The sequence below is a fragment of the Diadema setosum genome, chromosome 21, assembly GCF_964275005.1.
Source record: "Diadema setosum chromosome 21, eeDiaSeto1, whole genome shotgun sequence".
Classification (NCBI taxonomy): Eukaryota; Metazoa; Echinodermata; class Echinoidea; order Diadematoida; family Diadematidae; genus Diadema; species Diadema setosum.
This window is the reverse complement of record NC_092705.1, coordinates 16,095,850-16,109,589: the sequence shown is the minus strand read 5'-3', so window position 1 is coordinate 16,109,589 and position 13,740 is coordinate 16,095,850. Positions and strand designations below refer to the sequence as shown.

At 38.2% G+C, this 13,740-nt stretch overlaps 1 protein-coding gene across 1 annotated transcript in view; it reads left to right on the top strand.

Moving 5' to 3' along the window:
* LOC140244677 (serine/threonine-protein kinase 25-like) overlaps positions 1 to 13,740 on the top strand; it is a 67,201-nt gene that overhangs the window by 31,411 nt on the left and 22,050 nt on the right. Inside the window, exon 3 of the mRNA XM_072324297.1 lies at positions 12,394 to 12,559. Coding sequence (XP_072180398.1) covers positions 12,394 to 12,559 — 166 coding nt within the window. The remainder of the gene's footprint in view (positions 1 to 12,393; positions 12,560 to 13,740) is intronic.

Sequence of the window (13,740 nt, the reverse complement as noted above, 5' to 3'; positions counted from 1 at the left end):
GATATGACAAAGAAATGATAGAAAGTACTTGTATTTGTGCATGTTTGTGTGTGTGTGTGTGTGTGTGTGTGTGTGTCTGTCTGTCTGTGTGTTTTAAGGGAAAGGGGGAGGGGAGTTGGGATTGCCAATGTAGCCCATAATACCTTAGTACAGTTCTTTAGGGTTGAGAAATGCGTACAAACAGTTTGCCAAGCTCCACATCATATGGTTTCAGTTTTTCCCACCTGTAGGTCTACATGTTATATTCATTCTCTTGTATGTAACTCTTACGAGCAAAGCCAATGGGATGTATGCATTGATGCTTGGGCAACACATCAGCAGCAAGAAGCCTCATACGCTGTGTGGTATACCTCGCTAGTTCAGTGTGCTGAGTCATTCATTATGGGGGGACCTAGGTAGCATTCTCTCTTTTTAAAAAGTGTGTGTGCATTGAGTGTTTTCAGTCCCGCTCTTGAATGACAATGGTGAGCCTAGTCTAACCATATCCAGACCTATTGTGTAGTCCATAATAATGTCACAACAGAACTAGCATATAATGACATTGATGAATCCTTCATGAAAGCAATATGATTGACTGAGTATTTCAGAGAGTCTTATAGTATTCTTTTCTTGATTTTTTTTTTCCTTGAAAGGACATATAGTGATTTAGGTACCCTTTTATATTGTTGACCAAAATATGTTAATTAACATGGTGGGTTCAGTATTAGCAACATGCCAAATGAAGAATGTTGTGCAATAGATTGATGGGGCCAGATATTGTTGACAGCTGAATATATTATACAATGTATATGATGCAAATGGATCGCCGCGAGATGACCGACTGCGAAAGCATTTGCCAAGAATGTTTTCATTAATCAATGCGAAAGATTGCCATTGAAAGGGCGGATTATCCATAAGGCATTGCATTGGTGGTATTTCCTTTTTCATAATGTGTTTCCTTTTAGCATATGTAATAAATGTATACCAAACCGTGACGGATGTTTTTCAAAAATTTGCCATGGTCTAATTATCAAAAACATCAAAACTAAATTGCAATATGGTCATACAATATGACAGATTCATGATAGCACAGCCTCAGGGCCTGAATATGAAACAGTTTAATACATGAGGTGAAGGGGTAGAAAAGCCAACCAATTCATTATGTGCATTTTGTATCAAATCATATTTTGGGCAGTAATGATACTGGATACAGTTGATATCCAAATGTTTTCAGTGTATTGTAAATCATTCAGTACGCTTCATGCATTGAGGCCCGTCTTATTATACTGTTAGTGTTAAATCTTTGTGTAGTAGATTGTATGCTGATTGGACAACATGGTACTCTGTTTATTATGAAGTGTATGGATCCACAGCAGACAGAAACTCTAAGTACATGTATTGTATGTCATGCATAGTCAGTCTGAATTCCCTGTGTAATACTCTCAAACATGTAATGCTGTAAGGCTCAAATATTCTGGATTTTTTGATGTATTATATGCTGAAATTTTATGAGAACCTGTCTGCTCGTAAGACTACCATGTCCGACATTTTGATGGCCTAATCCATTTGTGGCCCATTCTGTCCGCATTCTACTGTTATGTAGTTTGATGAAACTCACAGCCTAGAGAGAGAGAGAGAGGGGGAGGGGAGTACAATCCCTCGCTCTGTACAACCTGGCAAAGTACAATCACCTGGTTGATCTTGGCTGAGTTCAGCTGGTCATTGGAAAGGGGGGAAGCAACAAGCTGGAGTCTGTCACCATGGAACTTTGATGGGCAATTTCACTGGGAAAAACATGATGTTGAAAGAAATCAGCTCTCAGTGACAAGTATGCTAGTCTGGTTGCAGCTTGGAACGGTATCAGTTCGTTGACTGAAGACTTCATTGTTCCCAAACTGTCTTACAAGTATGAAAATATGAGAAAAGGAAATTTAAGACTTTGGAGGTAATGATATTGTGTCAGAAAACTTTGTATTAGACAACAACAACAACAACAACAACAACAACAAAATACCTCATTAAAGTTGACTTTGTTAGAGATTAGCCACCCAAAACAAAAAATAGTGACAGTTGCATTAAAAATGAACCAAAGATATGAAAGTTATGAAATTTGAAGTTTTAGAGCTTTTCACAGACCAGTGAGAGTAATGACAACCACATACAAAAATTGCATGAAGTGATGAATTTCATTGCATCATTTTTCTCCATGCTTGAAATTATTAACCTTTAATCTTCCTTGTCTTATTTTCTTTTTTTGTCTGATGGGAATCAAACTTGGTACTGTTTTTCGTGTAACTGTTGATCTTTTCTCTAAAGTCAATGATGACATGGAGTGGATATTCCGTGTAGATTATTTTTCAAGCAATACCGGATTGTCACTATTGAATAGTGGCAATCCAGTGCAGTCAACAGACATCATAAAGCAAACACCTTGGCCCGAATTCACGAACGTGGTACAAATGAAACCATGGTTTAAACCATAGACAAAAACCATGGAGCGCCAAGTCTCGCACGGAATATTTCGTTACGAAATTGGTCATTTCGTCGACAAAATGACCGTTTTGTTAAACAAAATTATCATTTCGTGGACAAAATGTTCATTTAATTACAAAATGTTGTCATTTTGTTACAAAATAATCATTTCATCGACGAAATGACTGATTTCGTAGTGAAATATCCCATGCGACACTTGGCATTCCATGGTTTTTGTCCATGGTTTAAACCATGGTTTCATTTGTACCACCTTCGTGAATTCGGGCCCTTATGTGCATACTGTCTGAAGAGCATGTTGCTCCAAAAACAGAATGGATTTTTTCCCCCTGCATAGTGGAGATATATAATGCAAGTTTTCCTTGGAGGCTCTAGGAAGTTTCAAGGCATGCATGCGCATAGCACACTCTTTTTGGATGTAGGCCCTACATTGTAGTTGTACAGTGCAGTCCTCTGGGTACTGTGCATAATGAAAAGCATCTCATCTTGTGGAATATTGAGCTGATGATTCTTTTGGAGGACCTCTCCAAATCATGTGACATCTTCCCAGGTCCCATATTAGGCCCGTTCACAAACAACGAAAATCGAAATTTCAATCGCGATCCAAATTTCGATTTTCTTTTCGACCGTTCATACACAGGGAAAAATCGCACTTCGCAGCAAGGAAAGAACGATCAGTGGCCAAACTGCGCATGCGCGAAACTTGCATGACCGAAGACTGACCCCGCCTGCAGTCCCAATAGAGTTTCGCATGCGCTACGAACGATGGGATTAAAAATACCGATTTCCGAATCTCGATCGCGCTCACACACATGACGCTTTGCAAAATAATCGCGATTATTCTGAAAAATCGCACTAATAGTGCGAGTTGGATCGCGATAAGGATCGCGGTAATTAGTGAGATTTTTCTGTCCACACTGGAAAAAATTTCGAAATTTTGATCGCGATAAGAAAATCGATTTTTAAATCGCACTTTTTCCCTTGTGTGTGAACGGGCCTATTAAGTGATGTTAAACTCTTAACTCAGGTCGATGTGGAACAGCTACTGGAATTGCCTGTGGGTAACAATTGATTGGTGCTCAAAAGTTTTTTTGAGATTTATGGAGAGCTCACTCAGGTGCTTGAAGTATGTTTATCAGGAAGGGATGGACAATGGTATTGATCTAAGCACATAGCTGTGTACCCATGCCTGTTCTACTGTCAAGCACATCCACTTGGCATTACATTGTACACTCCTGTTGACTGATCATTCAATGATGCTATGGGTATTACCGAAGAGGGAATGAAAAACAGTACATGCTACAACAGTATATGGCATGTAATCACATGTTGCTCAACTCCCCACATAATGTTTCATGTGCTAGAAAATATCTACCACTGTTGACAGAATTCAACAGTTAAAGAATACACTGAACTATTTATTAGCATTAAAAATGTTATAATTCCAGCTATAAAAAGGATTTTTAAATATTGGTTACAATGCACACATATATTGTGTAGCGTTCAGCAAGTATTAGGCCTATCAGTTGCACAGACTCACACAGACAAGTGCATGCAATGCACAGCCATCAGTAAAGTACATATTGTACATAAAAAAATATATTTATATATTTCAGAGTGCTTGAAACTTGCCCAATTTGAAGGGCAAGTACACATGTACATGTGTGTTAAATTTACTGTTTGGGCAAGTAGAATGAATGGGCACTTTGCTGTGTGGGGCCCATTACTCACATGCCTCAACAACAGAAATATCCTTTGTAAGGTTTATTAGAAGTCTTGCCACTGTGGTGAACTACAGTGTACTGCAAAAGTTTGATACTATGAATGCATCTGTAGCATTGCCATTGCAGGGTAGATTATGCAAAGTGTTTGTTCTCTCTAGGCAAATATAGTATGTATTATTAATGTAGGCCAGTTAGTTAAAGAAAGCCTTGAGGGGTTTTATTGTCATTATATCCTACCGGCCGCCAAAGTTTTGTTCACCTGTCTATTGATTTACACAGTCTGTGAGCGTGGACATTGAGTTATTGTTGTTGGTTTTTCATTATCACAGGTGTAAATGGACATGTGTGATATTTTGCTTTTACTTCTTATGAATTTGTAACATTGTATCCAGTGGCTTATATTTGAGGATAGTGCAAACCAGTGTAGAATATGCAATGTTGCTTAATCAGTTAAGATGCAGGGCACATCATGAATATTTCATTTTCATTTGACGAAGCGATCATTAGAGCACTCTCTTTATTACAGTGTCCTCACCTTTCCCGGCAAATGCATTTTTCAAGGTTTCCATTTTGCAAGCAATATTCAAATTAGGCTATCACCACAGATGCTTGTCATGTAAAAACTGTGCACATCATTGACAGTATATCATATGATAGCATTGAAACCAAGAGGACTACAAAAGCACAGAATAGAATCTAATCAAGGAGCTGTACTTTACCAACATACATGCCATCTTCTATAAATTCTCAAAGGAAATATTAAGCCAGATGGGAAAAATGACATTCCAGCGCTCAGGCCTGGAATGTCTGAATTCATCCTCTTTTAACATACTGTAAAACGAGGAATGTTCACATGCATTTTAATTTCGCGAATTTTGCGAGCGCCAAGATTCGCTAAAATTAAAATGCACGCGAAAGTTCTTGTCTACACTATATGCATTGAATGCCAGTGGCAATTCGCGAAAATTTCATGCTGCAAAGAAGGCTGTCGGCTCCAATTCGCGAAAATTTCATGCCGCGAATATATATCATGTTTTACAGTAATTGTATGGTACTTGATCGTGTGCAGAAAAAAACAGACAAGCTTTTCTAAAAGGGGTTGACTATTTACTGCTGTCATTTTCCCTCACATTATGACTTTGAATGTGAAAGTATGCCTCAAAAAACTGAATTCAATAACCGATTATCTTAATACCTGTCAGCCGTTTCACTTGTATTCATCAAACTTCACAGGACCAATAATGGATTCACATGATCAGGAAGAACATGCGTTATACGATCTTTGGCTCTTGCGAAATTAAAATGCACATATACATTCCTCGTTTTGCAGTATTCTTGAGTGTAGCAAATGTCAGCTTTATTATGAGTTACACACTGAATTGATGGGCCACAGACTCTTGTGACAATTATTCGTTGAAGGAGTATACATGTACCTGGAAGCTGGGGAGGAAATCATTTTCCAGTTCATAGAACACTCATTAACTCTGAAGACTGCCAACAAATGTGAAACTCTTGTTATTTCAATGTTTGTTCAATTGAGGCAAGTTCTGACACTAGGGGCATTAAGTATTTTAACCACTGTTTTGTAGTTTCACAAATTTTATGGCCTTTTTTGGTAGTCAAGGGGTATGGAGTATTTATTTAATGTTTTGTAGGTTCACAAATTTTATGGCCTTTTTTGGTAGTCAAGGGGTATGGAGTATTTATTTACTCCTCTTTTATATTCCCAGGGCTCAGTACAAGTAGCTTGCCCTGTGTAGTGTTTGTAAACTTGTAAGACTCTAAGAACCACATTCACTGTACACACAACCTTTTGTCTGTATCAGAGTTATTTATGTGTCTAAGGTACAAAAACATCTAGACATGTACAGGTATATTGCGTTTATTATCCGTGATACAGAATGTAAGTAATCCAAATGAGTTCCAACCATAAGAACAGTAGTGTCATTCAGATCTTAGCTATGCACAGTTTTGATGGCCATCATTAAAAACTCTCAATTTGGTACTAATCAACTTCTCACAATGCTTTTGCTGTGTACAGAAAAAGAAAAAGAAAAAAAAAAAGGGACATATTTTATGTCTAAAAACAGAGTTCATTTGAGCAAGGGCTCGGTATTTCTGCAGTAACTGGTACAGGAGCAGGAAACACCTTGAGGAGCTTCTGTGATTCCGGACTTCCCCCTGTCACAAGTTTTGAGCCCAAGCCTACCACACCCATTGGAGGGCGTCTCAAGGTCCAAGCTAGTCTCCTTGCAAAGACCCTATAAATCATGTTCTTCCTGATTACGTGAATCCAAAGGTCAATTATTGGTCCTGTGAAGTTTGATGAATTCAAAAACAGAGTCAGTCAATTTCATTGGTATCAGTACAAGTCAAATTACCACAGGGGTAAACGTTTGAAAATTGGACAGCTGAGATTAGCAGATTACATCAGCTTAAAACTGTGAAGTATGAAATCACATGGGAACTTTATGGCCTTTTGCTCTTTGTAGTGAATGGCAAGAAGGGAATTAACACCTCTGAAACAACTTGTTTGTGAATTCTGCGTAGAAGCGTATTGCATTATAAGTTAAATTTTAATACTTTTAGTAAGGATTCAGACTGCAAACAAAACCATGATACCAGTAATCACGTCTCTGCATGACATTTCTGAACAAGTTAACAGTTACAAAGTGTTTTGACAAAGAATCGGCTAACTTGAATCACATTCCTTCAAATCATGTTTAGCCACTGTTGGTCTTGAGGTACTTTCCAGTTCGTATTTGTTCTTGTACTTTTGCAGTCTGGATGCTGAGGAGACCTGATTCTGTGCCAAAACCCGTCATGATTGTCAACTTGTTCAGAAATGTCTTTCAGAAACACGATTACTGATATATCAAGGTTTTGTTTGCAGTCTGAATCCCTTCGATGTTGAGATCATAAAAATGAAGCAGTTTGTTCAGGCCACCATAAATGGGACACCTTGTTCTTTCTCACCAACTTTCATCAAGTACTCACAGCGTGCTCAATATTTGTGTAGTTTTGCTCAAATTTGCTCTGCAATATTGCCACAGTTTCAATGCTTTCACTCTGGATAAAATATGGTCGAATTGTCTCCCAATAAGTGATGCTTCTTGTGGTCAATACAGACTGTCAGGAGCTTGTAAAACTGTTGTACAACTGTGTACATGAATTATATTTTCTTTGTCTAATGGTGAACTTGTGAAAATGAAAATAAACAATCCTTCAAGCATGATTACAATTTGAGTGTTGTGGTATGCTACTATGAAAAGAATGAAAAGTTAGGCTAAATACATGGTACACTTTGGCAGTGTTTTTCCCGTGTTTGTATACTGTGTGTGTATGTGTGTGTGTGTGTGGTTGTTTGTTTGTGTAAAAAATGGCAGGCAAGATTGGGAAAATCTGTTTCTATAAAATTTAGATGGGCGAGGGAAAAACGAATTGGAAATTGCTCACAAACTAGTCTAGGTAAGGCCCCTTTTCTCTGTCCAAATTAATTTTGACCATATTTTCCCATCATCTCTCATTTGCCTATCACTTCATTCGCAATGCGTCATTTGCCCGGTTGAATGGAAAGGAAATTATGCAAACAGGAAACGGTTGAATAGACGGCCAATTTTGACCCAATAGACTCTTTTTTCCCCCTTTTTTTTTTTTTATTGTAAGTGTGGATATGAGGGTCAGCCATTCATTGTTCATGCACCAAGCCTGATGAGGAGCTACCCACTGTGTAGGTCTATGGATGGGGCTGGTTGGCTCGTCTGCTATACCACCTGTTTCTAGTGTCCTCCTGATGAGATTCATCTCCCTTGGAAGTTACATCAGTCACCACTTATTGTATCTCGGTGTCTTGATGACTAGATAGAGGGGTTTCCTTGTTATTGTGATACAAGGAATCAACAGATCACACAGCAGCCAAATAATAGGCCCCTTTGTTTTTGCCATTTTATCAAGCTTTCCCATGGTTAGGCACAACCTTTGGTTTTGTACTGTATGACCTACAGGACTTGAATATCAGGGCTCGACATTGATTTTTTTCTCTGGTGACCCATTTGGGTCGCTGAAATGTTTGACTTGGAAATTTTGGTGGTCTGAAAAAGAAATTTAGTGCCCTGACATAAAAGAAGATATAAAGTTCCTTTGGAATTTTTCCTGTCTGATTGGGCCATGAAGGATAGCTTGTTTGGAAATTTGGTGGCCCGACATCAATTTTTAGTGGCCTCGGGCCACCGAGCCACCACTAAAATGTCAAACCTTGCGTATCGAAGTAGTAAATTGTTATTGTTTTTTTTTTTTTTTGGGGGGGGGGAGGGGTACATGCCATGTCCTACCTGACTATGCAGAGAGTGCTGTATCTAGAGCAAATATTTGGAAAGTGGATTATCGTGCATCTACTTTGTATGTAGTTTGTCTGCATGAAATGTGAAATTAAACAAAAATGTTTACCAAATTATGATGCAAAACGGAGGTGCAAAGTCCCCCTGCTGATGGGGGAAAAACAAGTGTACATCAGAGCACAAGTGCAAGTTCATAAAGCTAGTGTGACAGACTTTAAAGGCATAATTTACTATTTGCAGATTAAAAAAAAAGAACAGCATTAGTGCTTCAAAATAGATCTAAAATATGAGTTAGGGATAGAAACAACCAGTGTATACATTTAAATCAGTATAATCAGTGTTAAGTAAATTGTTAAATATACAAAATGTGAACAATGATTATAATAATAAATGTTTCCAGACTACACCATCTACAGTTATGGTTTATTGAGAAAAACAGTGATATCTCCTCATATCTTGGGCTCTATTGCAAAAAAAAAAAAATAAAAAAAAAATGATAGGATGTCTTGTGATACAACTGACCTAAACATATGCATGGAATGGGATATTTTGAAGATTTTTTAAATCACTGCTCCCAAAGGTAAACAGGACCTTTAATAACAAACTCTTCCCCCCCCCCCCCCATCCTTGTCGATATCAATGTGTTCAATGCTGCAGCGGGTTGCCTGCACACACGTGGAAACAGCAGTTGTCTAATGCATCAGAAGTATGTTGGAATCCACACTGACATGAGAGGCAACCTCTATCTAACTCTGCCCTCAATCTTGACTAAATCTGACATCAGTCAGCTCCTAAGAATAAACTTTGTGACATTGGTGTGACATTCAACTTTATCCAAAGTTTCCTCCACTTTCTCTTAAACACCCGGTAGCCTGCTAGAATAGATTTGCTTGTCAGCGAACATGTGCGCTGAAACAGACACTCATTGGCAACATTCAATTCCAGTCCACATTCTTCGGCTGAGTGTGTGCTACATATAAAGCTGTACACAATTTGTTGCAGATACTGTAAAACAAGGAATTTTCGCGTGCATTTCAATTTCGCGAATTTCACGAGAGCCAAGATTCGCGAAATTTAAAGGGACTGTACAGTACTGGTTGAGGTGGGGATTCATGTTTTGAACATTCCCAAGTGAGATAATGAGAAACCTCTTATGAAATATGAAAGATCATGCAATTTTAAGGATTCAACGTTTATTTGATGAAAATCGGCTTTCAGATGGCTGAGATATCCAAAAAAGTGATAATAATAAAAGGCGACAAGCCACGCTTTTATTAGGATCTCTCTGTTTCACCTTGTTTTTGGATATCTCAGCCATTTCAAAACCGATTTTCATCAAATAAACTTTTGGTACCCTTAGAATTGCAAGAGTGGTTTCAGAATATCTTGCAAAAAGTTAAAACTAAATCCTCACCTCGACCAGAACTGTACACACCCTTTAAATGCATGCACAAGTTCTTGTCTACACTATATGCATCAAATGATGGACCAACTCGCGAAAATTTCATGCCGCGAAAATATCGTGTTTCACAGTATTCCCGAATAGTTCTGAGTACACCCGAATAGTTCCAAGTTGGACCAGTCTTCCCATTGACCCCATGCTACCCGATGTGTAATAGTTTATCGTAGGATCACACATTCTTGTCAGTATGTTTCTCTTTAGTTGACTTCAGTGACTTCCGTCACCTCTGAGTGACCTGGTACAGTGCCCTCGCTCTTGAACTTCCTGTGACGGTTAGGTTGAAAAATAATATGCGCACATTTATACCACAACCACAGCTTTTAATGGGCAGTCATGTGCAAGGATTATTACTACAGAAGGAGACATGACTGTATTGATAACAGAACATCTGCTGTCGTGAAGTCTTTAGAGTCATGTTTGTGCCACATTGAAGGACACGAAGAGTGTAAACAAGATGACATAGAAAAAGAAAGAAAAGTTTCTGTGAGGTTACATTATGTGCAATACCAACTTGATGTTATACTGGAATGCAAAGAGTCATACAGTGTATATTCCACAAATGAGACATTAAGAGCCCAAACTCATAACATTGCAATGGATCATGAAATGAATGAATGGAAAATGGCCTGTCTTGTAGGACAATTTCTGTAACATGATGAAAGCATTTTTTTTTTTTTTTTTTGTGGAGGGAGGAGGAATTGTAGCTATATCTATTTCAATAATTTATATGTTTCTTCAGGAAATTGATTCTACAAGTATTTGTTTGCATTCAAAGGAAACCTCTATGTTTATATTGGGCTTCAAGAGTGACATCTTATGTGCTGCATGATCAGTGTGAGATGCATTGTAATGGACATAGCAAATGCCAGACATTAAGATAATTGGCAGTTGCTCATGTTGATGAGGATGAGAAGGTACTAGTACTGCTTAATACCGGATATTCAACCCTCTAAATTTGAATCCCATAGACATCTCATGTAAGCTAGTTAGCAATGGAAGTGGTATAGTCAAAAGAAGTTAGCATAAATTTGTATCAGCTAAAGATTGCCCCTCCCCCCACTAAAAGAAGAAAATATAAAGTGATTCATAGTGGTTTGTTTTGAGGCTTTTTGTGGAATTTCCAAACTAAAGTCCACAATGTGAAATGTAAAATCATATGGTTTGCTTAAGAAATGCCACATAAATATGCCACAGTTTTGTGATGGACATATTTATATCATGACTGTTCTCTTCAAGATGTGTCAAAGATATCAAAGTTAGCACTCATTCTCCAGAACAATTCAAGAAAAATAAAACCGGCGTGTTTGCGCCAGAAAACAGATGAGCATGTCTATGCTTCAGGCACCAATAGGGTCACATGAGTAAGTCTGCTATTTTTGGGAGATCCGAAGGTTACCCTGATATGTGTGACTCAACGATGCCAATGCTGATGTGACTTGCATAATACTTGTCTAATTTCACTCGATCTCTGTGTCGTGTACATCAAAAATTTCTTCAAATTTTGTATTAAAACATGTTTGTTCAATGCCAGGAGTTGATAGGAGTGTTTTCATATTGGCCTTTCTTGATAATACATGCAAGCAGACATTGATGCTAAGAATTAGTGTCTTGTCAATTTCATGAGTGAAATCAGAACAGAGATATTTTCATTTTGAAATGCATGTTACTTCATTTGCTTAGGATTGAGGGGAGAAGGGGAGACACATGAAAAAATGCTTGATTACATATGAAATGGGGACATTTGAAACCGCCTTGATTTGACTTTTGAAGATGATCTTTATTTTTTTTTTAAATACTGAAATATTACAAATGTACAAAAGCATGTACATGTAATACATGAACAAATGATGAAGAAGAATGGGGCAAGTCCAACACAGTTGTTGTAATGATATCACTGCAATTATAAATTCTGTTTCTTCAATATATCTTCATGCTCCTACCGAATGAAGTTTGGCATCAACTATTTCATATTTCCATTATTATGAGTGATGTACTATCCATGCTGCTACTGTCACCCACTGACAATGTTATACAGTGTATTGCACAATTACAGAATATATGTCGTGATATTGCAAGGTGGATCTAACTTGTATTGTATTTCAAAGTCGTAATAAAGTGTCTCCTCCAGTGTGAATATTCACCCCCCCAAAAAAAACCAAAACAAACAAACAAACAAACAAACAATAACACCCCCCCAAAAAACAACAACAAACAAACCCACCAATATATCCTGTACTCATGCATGTGTCTTTTGTTATGTATAATGCCATGCAAACATGTAAATATAGATAATAAACATTAACTTCAATTTCAACTTCAACCTCAACTTCAACAACAACAACAGACAGGTTAACAAATTAACCAACAAGTCATGCGGACTCTCCTTTGTTTTCTCCTCCAGGGCACCAAGTTATGGATCATCATGGAGTACCTGGGAGGGGGATCGGCCCTGGACCTCCTGAAGGCTGGTTCCATGGATGAGATCTACATCGCCACCATCCTCCGTGAGGTCATCAAGGGCCTGGACTACCTCCACTGTGAGAGGAAGATCCACAGAGACATCAAAGGTGGGCCACACCCTCGTAATAGCAAGCTTTGGGGTGGGTTCAAGTGCTCTAAAGCGAACTAAAGCAAACTGAACCAAAGCAAACTAAAGCAAGCTGAACCAAAGTGAATTGAACCAAAGTGTATCAAACTGTACTGTGCCAGAGTTGGATCGTTCGAGCACTCTGTTGAGAAAGTGTACCTCATGAGTTATTTTTTAGAGGGGGTCACACATTTTGTAGCGAGAGGGTTATTCACCTGGCGTGTTTGAACTACTTACAAATGTCCCAAACAAAGAGAATGAACTCCTTGCATTATGACTTATTTGTGTGCATGTTACGCGCATTCTCACATGCAAACTTATGGTACACTTTTGGCACCCTTTGGAGCTTGTCAAGAAATGGTCCACTTTTGGCTCGGTTCAGTTTGGTACGGTACACTTTAGGAGCATTTTAGCGCTCCTCTGGCGCGGGTTCAGTACAATGTTCAGTTCGCTTTAGGAGAGCGCTTCAATGCGCTCTTAGGGCTGTGATACTGAATAAAGGTTTCGACATGCCTCCTCCGAGGTGGGGCAATGAAAAGAGCTGTCTTGTGCTTGTACATAACAGTTTTTGCCTGGGAGCTGCATAACAGGAATACCGGTAGTGTGGCAGATTTGAAGCTCACTATTATAATGATTAATATCATGCAAATAATCATGGCAATGTATGGTGATGACTGATAATCTACTTCAATTTGCTATGCTTACCTTTCATTATCATGATTGCCATTCTTAATGCAGATTAGAATTGTTTAGAATGCTTTCATGAAAAGTGAACAACACAGTTTATAGGAAAGTACATATAAGAGTTCAAGTGAATTAAGAGAATGCATAAATTTTAAGTAGGCAACTTCAGGAATGGAGAGCAACAATAGTGTTAAACAAGAAAAGAAGGAATGTGCAAGGATGTGATAATGTCAAGGTCACTGTCAAGATTTTCATGTAAATTAATGATAGATCATGTTTTATGATACCCTGCTCATTATATCCCTGGCATATACATTGGCATTGAGCCCTCCTGTATACAAAATGTAGGTACATGTGGAAATTTTATCCTGATATTCACAGGTGACACATTCAAAGATACATCACAGCTCTCATAGAATTGATGAGTATAACAGTGTGTACTTTTTAAATGCCAACTACAGGTGTGTGGAGAGACAC